General features: G+C 40.6%; 1 protein-coding gene across 1 annotated transcript in view; it reads right to left on the bottom strand.

Moving 5' to 3' along the window:
• Nucleotides 1-375: 375 nt before the first annotated feature.
• The window catches only part of LOC104540086 (dachshund homolog 2-like), a gene marked incomplete at its 5' end in the record, with an annotated part of 13,888 nt that continues 5,283 nt past the window's right edge, over nucleotides 376-8,980 (bottom strand). The window contains one exon of the mRNA XM_010183807.1: nucleotides 376-1,259. Within this exon, the coding sequence (XP_010182109.1) occupies nucleotides 1,222-1,259 (38 nt within the window). The remainder of the gene's footprint in view (nucleotides 1,260-8,980) is intronic.

Raw genomic sequence — 8,980 nt, 5'->3', positions numbered from 1 at the left:
GAACATCATACAATAATTAGGAAAATGTTTAATACCAACCCACCCTCTTTATTTTTATTCAGTAATTTCACAGAATCACAGAATCGCTCGGTTGGAAAAGCCCTCTGAGATCATCACGTCCAACCGCTCCTGTCTACCCCCTAAACCATATCCCTAAGTACCTCGTCTACCCGCTCTTTAAACACATCCAGGGATGGTGACTCCACCACCTCCCTGGGCAGCCTGTTCCAGCTTCTGACGACCCTCTCAGTAAAGAACTTCCTCCTTAATTTCTTCAAGCTTTTTTCGATAGTGCAAAATATTTTTTCGCGTTAGTACAGGAACCGTGGGAATTCATAGTAAAAAAAAAAAACCAAACTTGACGGATTTCCAAAGTCAAACAAAAAAATTTTTAATACTGTATTTTTAGCAAGAACATTTTTAACAAAGAATGTGTACTTTAACTTAATATGGTACAACAGAGAAACCATACTTAAAAGTTTCCATTATCTAACACTCTACTGCATATTCATTTTTTTCATCTTAAAAGACCAAAAGCCAAGCTGAACTGAGCATAGGAAAAAAAAAGCATCAATTATAATCCTCATGTTACGTCAGCTAGTAGGGTTTAGCTCACACTTTTGAATTGGTCATCTAATGAAAGGACAATTTTTTACATCATTCTTTTAAAAAATGTACACACATTTCTTTTTAAAACGTAATATATATCGAGTATCTGCTTCAGTAAACAAAGCTTAATTTATAAACACAATCGAAACAGCTCCATGTTGAACAGTTTCAGTGATAAACTGGACTTGTATGATGTACAGCCAGTGAGGACCTTTGTGGCTTAAAATCATTGTGCCATTGCTATACAGTAATAGCTACCTCCTTAGGACACAAAAAAAATTTCTCTTTTGTGGGGGAAGGGAGAATAATTCCTGTATGTGCTTAAAAATACTAAAACTCCTTTCTATCTCCAGGGACCCAAAAATGATCTGTTGCAACAGGCTTGGTTTGGTATGGTAAGCTTGTAAAAAGTCTCAATATTTCTTAATGACAATACGGCAGTTTTCGATGCAGCAACAGTAAACTGCTTGAAATTGTCCTTCAAGTTTCATGCTACAAATCCTGTTCTTCACACAGTACTGAAGGCATCAAAGGTTGGAAGGGACGTTTTTCATGAACTATATAGTCTTCAAAGAGTGATCATTATACATTTGTCAACAATAGGTGTTTCCTTCAGTACATAATAGTAGGTTTGATGTATGTTCTGTTTTCTGCGGGAAAGAAATAAAAATAAAAAAAGGTCAGTTGCACAGTCAGACATTTCACCATTAATTGAAACTTAGGTGGGTTTCCTTATTTGTTTGTGACTTTTTTTCCCCTCAAGCCAAATCATCAGAACTACAAGTGACACAAACCACCCGTCACACCAGTACCTTGGACACAGGAGAATGGGGCAGGGGGTGGCCAAACCCTGGGGCCGGCTCAGAGCACTGAGCACCACCTCCCAGCCCCGCAGGACGGCTGCTGTGGGCACTCGGCTGGGCTAAAACCCACCGGTCCTGTTTGCAACGGCGCTTGCCAGCCAGCACCTGCCGAGCAGAGGCTAGAAATACTTTGACTTGGATTTGCTTCATTTATGGCATTTGCTTTTTAATTGAACACTCATTTTCCTGCTTTCTTTTCGGAAGGCAGCCTGCGTTGTATCGCATGCCTCCATCAGAGCGGGTAACACGGCATCAGCTTTACAACACACAACATCACAAAACCTTCTAGGGAACAGTGTGCTAAAACAAAATTGCATTGCATTAAAAAAAAACCAGAAGTAAATCAATATCTGTCCTTTGAAAAAACTGTTCTCTCATTCAGAAACTGCCACATTTATTTTAAAATTATTTTTCTTTATTTAGGGAAACAAGTACAAAGTCACTTCTTTCCTTCATATAAATATTCCTAGTTATAGTACCTATCAACTGTGATTTTTCGCATTAAGCCCAGAGGAAAAATACATATTAAAATGGCCACAGAAACGAAGGCTAACAAGAATCCATATTCTTATTCATTATACAATGAATCATGAATTCACCCAGCTAAACCTGCAAGTACTGATCTTGAAGATGATAGCAAAATGATAATACTGAGAGGCATTTTGTATAATGTTGACATCCATCCCATTACTGTTTTACATATGCCAATACTGAACACTCATAAGGAAAGAACAAGTATTGACCTGCTACCTGACACTGATCCTCGGAGCAATCTCAAAGTTTGCCACATTTCAATTTCAAAATGCATTTCAGCTATAATATGAGTGATTTATCATTTAGCTGTAGCTGTCAAAGTAACCTCCTAGATAAAACAAAAACATCTGGAACCATAAACAGAGGAGAGCAGTAGCTGAATTTTAATCCAAATCCGACATGTTCACTTCATTAGGAACAGGAAACGGCTAATTAGTAATTGAATGTTTCATGGCTTTAAGGAGGCTCAGACTCTCCAAACAGAGATGATTTAATATGTATTTGGGATGTAAACAAGAATAAAGATCAGAAAAGCCAGGGACATAACATCTCTGGGGGGGACGTTTCTAAAATTAAGACTAAAATTAGTTTCAGGCCTTTGGCTGAATAAAATTATTGTCTTAAACTTAGTGGGGCAAGTGTTAGAGCCCGAGGAGGGGGTAAGCAGAAATGCAAATACCAAGAACTGAGGCTTTTATCTGCTGGGTTTGTGTTTGTTTTTTTTCTTTTTGTCTTCCTGATTATCAGGAAGTTGCACATGACTTGTTCCCATTGCAGGCTGTAGGTGATCTAGACCGTATAACAGTTGTACTCCTAAACAAAGTAGCCACCGACAGAATCTACAGGTCTACAGCATGGCTGCACTCAAAGTAACCGTATGAATAGCATCTATAGGCAGCCCAAAAAGGCTGAAATTCTGCAGCAGGACACTCCTCATGGGGCAGCGCCGCAGCGGGGCTGCGTTCTGCACAGAAGCAGCCAAAGCACTGCACGTCCTGGGCACCCAGCGCCCGCAGCCCTGCTCTCCTTGAGGGCCTTGACTCAGCAGCACAAAGGCATCGTCCTGTCCCACCACCTACACGGGTGGGATTTACAGATGTGCTTGGTGTAACACCAATGGAAGTCGGCAGAAATTATGTACATAACTCACTGTTTAAATGGCCACTGGGCATCAGCTGCTGGTTTTGATATGTTTGATGCTTGATACTTGCACAAAGTAAGACAGAGCCCATGTGTGCATGCATTTACAGTGCTGCATTTAATGACAAGGACTCTGCCTGCAGAGGAGGGGAGGAATCTGGATGTGCATTCAAGGGAATAGCTGATTTATCAACAATGGGCTCAGTTAGGATTAGTAATATTTTTTACTTCTTTATAGTTTAATTGTATTTTTAAAATTCTTTTCCAAACTAAGGTAAGAGGTGGTCATTAAGGGTACTGCGGGCTGATGGATTCACTATTTAAACTTCGAAACAGGTTTCAAGTTTTTCCTCCTGTTCCCTTTGTTTCTCAAGGGAAGTTCAATGGAGGTATCTGGAATGCCTGTAAGAGAGAAAGTAAATGCCAAAGCTGAAGCTTGATGCAGCCACCCAGGAGATATTATTGATCAGTAAACAGAAAGTGCACCGTTAAATATTTCTTTTTCTTATAAAGCTCTCAAGTATTCTCCAGAAATTAAAATACTTCTTTGCTGCTGTGCAATATACTTAAATCCATGGCATTAACAACATCATACAGCAACCACCTATGAGGAATTAATGTGTTAGGAGCATCTGTGCTACCACTTAGTCATGAAAGACAATGCCATGTTGTCAAATTCATCTTTCGGAAGAATATTCACCATCCCCTCGAATGTGGCTGACTGCAAGCTACATACCATTTTATGGCATTTTCTTGTATTATATAGCAAAGATTTGAATAAATCTGTGTGCAATAAATGTATCCTTTTATTAGGTTTATCCCTTAATCAAATATTCATTTATGTGGGCTTCATTCTATTAAAAAATGAAATTAGACAAAGGTGAGCAAAAGCGTAGATTTACAGTAGTTTAAAGCCTAATCTCATTCTCTAGGGGTAATATTGACAATATAAAAACTGTATAAATGATATTCCCTAACACTAAAATATGCTTATGAGCCCCCTGTGCACGTTATACTGCTTTACAACCTACAGTGAAAGGCATGACTGGCTTAATAAGCAAGACATTTAGAAAGGATTTTTCTTCCCCTTCACAATGTATAAGACAAGCAAAGATCTCTCAGTTTCTCAGTGAGTCAGAGCCTATGTTGATAATTGTAATTTTCCCTCAGGATAGTGTTGTCTTTCCCAAGTTGTTAGTCCAGGGTATACATTCATCTCGCACACTCTCTTTCAGCAACAGTATCATCGTTCGCCGTCTTCTTTCAAGGTTTTAATGTGTGTACAAAGGACAAATCCAAAAGCAATAATTATCATCTGCACATTTATTCACTTTCTTCTTCTTTTTTCCTTTCCTTTTTTTTTTTTCCCCAGCCTATTCAGCATCTCTGATGTTTCCGAATCCTTTCTGAGGCTTTGTTTGCAATGTCTTTGTTTTAAGTCAGTAATTCAGCTGTATTTACATAAAAGCACTTTAAAACAAAACTTCCCTGTGCACCCTCACAACTTGCATAAAGAAACACGTCCTAGCGATGCTGGTGTGCAAATCCGGTCCTGGAAGGGGAGCAATGCGGCACAGCCAGTTAGCTGTGATTAACTGACCCAGCTATGGCGAGGGATTGCTCAGGTGCCTTCAGCACACTGCAATGTGGAAGAAAAGGTCATAAATCTGAAATTTGGGATCGGCTACATCACGAGAAAACCAGGATAAATTTGTTGTGTCAGTAACTGTAAATTACTCGTGGAATTAAAAAGAAAATAAAACCCAGCACTACGTATTGCAGAGAATATGGGTAGCAGAGATGAAATAATAAACTGAAAATAATTGCACTTCGCCAATTTAGATGAAGGAGTTGTTGGGAGGTAGCTGCTAAAATAAAGGTTAGGTAGAGCTGAGTCGTTGCAGAGTTTCTGCAGTGGAGGAGTGGCAGGAGGGGCGAGGGCAGCCACGTGCCAGACCTGGGCGCTCTCAGGGGCTTTGCACAGCTCCTGCTTGAGGGGTTGAAGCAGTCTTATACAACACTGTACGTACGCTGGTGTGGAGCTGATCTCTCCTCCCTTCCTAGGCTACATAACACAGTCAGCCTTTCAGTCAGATCAGGGCCAAGCCAAGCTTTGGGTGCAGGGACTCATGGAAAATACAATGCTGCAACAGTAAATCTGCCTTAAAAGCTGGGGATAGTTGGTTTGAATCAGTCTCTTTATTTTGCAGAAGAAAAAAAAAATCAGAGAAGAGTTTGCATTTGCTTCTCTCATGGATGAAATCCCTCAAAAAACCCTCTCTCCCTAAACCTCTTAGCAAAGAGGAGTGCTGAGTGGCCTGAAAGGCAGCTGCACCCAGGCCCCTGCTACTGGGGTAAGGACCAGAGCAATTACTACAAAAAAAAACCACCACAGGAAAGGATCCCTTCACTACCACGAAAAAAACCCCAAGACCCAGATTGCAGACAGTTTTCATGTTTTCAGGCCAGCTGAATGACAACAGTGAGTAAAAGTTACTTCTTTGCCTATCCAGCAACCCATTTCTCTTCCATTTTTCTGTAAGTAGTTTCCAAACTGAGCAGTGAAAGAGAAAAGAACTGACACATTGTGAGCAGGGCAGCTTCCTCTAGACCCACAGAATAATGTGAACAATAAATGCTGCTTCTGAGAGCAGCAGCACTAATGAAGTTTGGTTTGCTTCCTTTTAATCTCTTGCTCTTTCATATCACCCCTTTTGCTCCTCTGCAGATGTGCAGCCTCTGATGTCCAGTGCTGTCTGAGCAGCACCAGGCCTCTCCTTCCTGCAGACCACAGCACCCAACCTTCAGTGCTGTGCACTCGTGGAGGTGCTGCAGTTGGGGTTTCTTCCCCACTTGTTTTGTGATGAGGACTACTGAGTTAGCTCTGTCAAATATTTCCACATCCGTATGGGTAGACACAAAAACTCGTACAGAAAACAGGATTAGTACTGAGTAACAATAGCCAAGGACAAGAATACTTTCACTGAATACAAACTATGCAGATGCTGGACTGCTGTTGTCAGTTTGAGTAGATAGGGAGATAACACTCCTGCTCAGGGAGGTATTTCCTGCTTGGGAAATATTTAAGCCTACTGACATTGAATTATTGGATAAATGTTTTAGTCCTTTGTAAGAATAGAAAGGTATGGACCTTCGCACTCAACAGTGTGCTGGGGAAACTTCCCCACCTTCTGTTTCCAGTAGATCACAAAATCTCTGCTTCCTCCCTCGTATGTGTGTGTATGTGCAATTCAGAAAAACACTGTGTACCAAAAGTAGGAATAACATCGAGACTAAGATCAGCAATGTTTTTATTTTTAAAGCCCTGCATTTGTACTGGCAGCAGAGGAGCCACGTAGCCACCGAGCGCAATCATCCCATGGTCAGTCACTAAAGAGGACCCTTGTCCTGGTTAGCAGCTGATGAGGCAGCTTTCAGCAGCACGGGGCTGCTGTCTGCACAGATACGACATTCAGGTGATTGCACTCAAACTGTGAAAGAGGTTTTCTAGAAACACTGCAGTGTGATACAGCACCAGGTAACTCCTAGGGTTTTAATAATTCAGAGCATCCAGAGCAGGACACACACTAGGGACAGAGCATGGCTTGGGTGGGAGGACGTACAGTAGGCCTAAGAGTAAAATGAAGACGACAGCGAAGAACTCACAAGGAAAATGTCAGGGCTCTGTTTAGTTTAGCCTCAAGAGTTTCTCATCACAGGGTTATGTAAAATCGTAAGGGCCTGAACATTTTTTTCAGTGAAAACAAGGCCAAGACAATAGCACTGCAATTTTCAAGTTGCTGAATTTGTCTCTCACAACTGTAGAGTACTCTGAAATTCCATAGTGTGGGTGGCTTCAGCGGACTGCAGCATTTGGAGGTAGATTTGATACAGCAGCAAAGTTGTTAACTCCTGTGAAAACACCATCCCTCCCTTTTCTACCCCCTGGTGCCTTTTTTACCATAGGCTGGATATGAAAACTGCCTGGTTATGTCAGAGTATTGAAAAAATATAGCCCAGTTTTCTAAATAACAACATTCCAAATACATTCTAAACTTCAATGGCCTTTCATTTTTGGCAAAGAGATTTTTAAAAAGTTATTCACTGTTAGTGGGAGTTTTGATGCTAGATCTCTGCCAGGTTATTTCACAAACAAAAGCAGCAGCAGCAGCGCAGGGTCACCCTGCTGGGGCAGGCACAGTGAACCACACTTGCTCTGAACCATGTTTGCACCTCGGGGAAGTCCCGCTGCCTATGCTGCCACCTCCTTCTTGAAATTTAGAGTCTTTTATTTTGTGTAAATTGTTATCATCAGGTATTATGGTAACATCTATTTTTTAAAATTTTAAGATAACATTGCTTTGCTGATTGTTCCAATATCCCCTAACAATGAAATATAGTAATACAAAAGTTAACTAAGGTATAAACATGCAAAAGGAGAAGTCTCCCCGCGATCATAAAATGATGTTATTTTCTGTTCAGCAGTTCATGTTACTGCTGTTCATGCTAATTAATTAAAGGAGCTGTTGCTGTAATGTGCAAACAGGGAATCTGAGAAACTGAGAGGGCTTTTAGGTCTCCGAGTGAAGTTAAGTCAATCTGGGCGCGGGCAATCAAATGTAATGAAATCACTTGTCAGTGCTAAGCTTGCAAAAACTGTGAAGTTTGACTAGGGAGTAAAAGGATTATAATTAGATTTCCAATAGGATAATAACTAAATGGCAGAAAGCAGTAAAGAGAAAATATTACTTTGTTAGCTAATGGTGCTGCTGTTCGGTTTTAGTTTTTATCAGCACACTTGTAGTTGTGCTAATTTAATTTGCTTTTATCAGCAAAAATGCACTACTCGAACGGTACTTGAATGTCATTTGCAAAAATCATTGATCTGAAGGTGCACTTAATGACACCCAGTATGTTTATTTTATGTGAAACGGAGATTGGTAGATAAAATGGTTGATGCGCTATCTTGCTGGCCCACAAGTGAGTTATCTGTGTGCAGGCATCACCCTCTCCTGCACCACTCCACTATGCAGGGGGCTTCATGACCACAGCAACTACTACTTTTCTATTTTGTCAGCTAAAAACCTACTCTCAGATCATGCCGCGCTGGGCTAGAAGATCAGGGATATGGAGGATGGAGCTGTCAGACCGTAAAGTTCAAAAAAGTTTTAAGTCTCGTCTGCACAAAATTAATATACAAAGCATACAGCAAACGAGTCAACTAAATGGAAAAGATTTATAATGCAGATCAGAATCCCAGTATATGAACAGCTTGCGTTAATAAAATAATTTTAAGAAGTGAGCATAAAATATGATATGACTTAATCACTGTGAAAGGTGGCAGCACAGTATTTCTGTAATTTTCCTTTAAACTGTCTTAAGGAGATACTGGCAGTGAAACTAATTGAATTTCAAAGGAAAGGCACTGTGTGAATGATAGATTTCTGTCCAGCGGAGCTGTTGACAACAGAAAAAGAAAGGTCTGCACTGATGCTAAAGCTTTTTTCTGTGCAATAGAGAGAGATTTTTGGAAGCTTGGAAACAGCTTTGTGTTAGGGACACGTGTTTTGACCCTGCCTCCTCCCAGGGCCCAGAAAACAAAGGCAGCAAATGAAGGGGGCAATGAGGGAGTGTGCTCAACCCGTTGAAGGCGGCAGTGCAACAGTAGCTGTCAAGTACAAAAACTGTAATCAAAGGAAAAGAGAATAAAAAGATATTACCGCATCAGCATAAATAAAAATTAGAAAGAGAGTGCTGCAGGACAGGCACACTTGGAAATCTAAACGAGTGCAATAGAGAGCTTCTCAGAAACCTTTTTATCAGCTTAGAGAGCT

Source organism: Mesitornis unicolor, unplaced genomic scaffold, assembly GCF_000695765.1.
Source record: "Mesitornis unicolor isolate BGI_N332 unplaced genomic scaffold, ASM69576v1 scaffold18344, whole genome shotgun sequence".
Taxonomy (NCBI): Eukaryota; Metazoa; Chordata; class Aves; order Mesitornithiformes; family Mesitornithidae; genus Mesitornis; species Mesitornis unicolor.
Note: the sequence above shows the minus strand (reverse complement) of the source record. Positions and strands in the feature narration are given on the sequence as shown.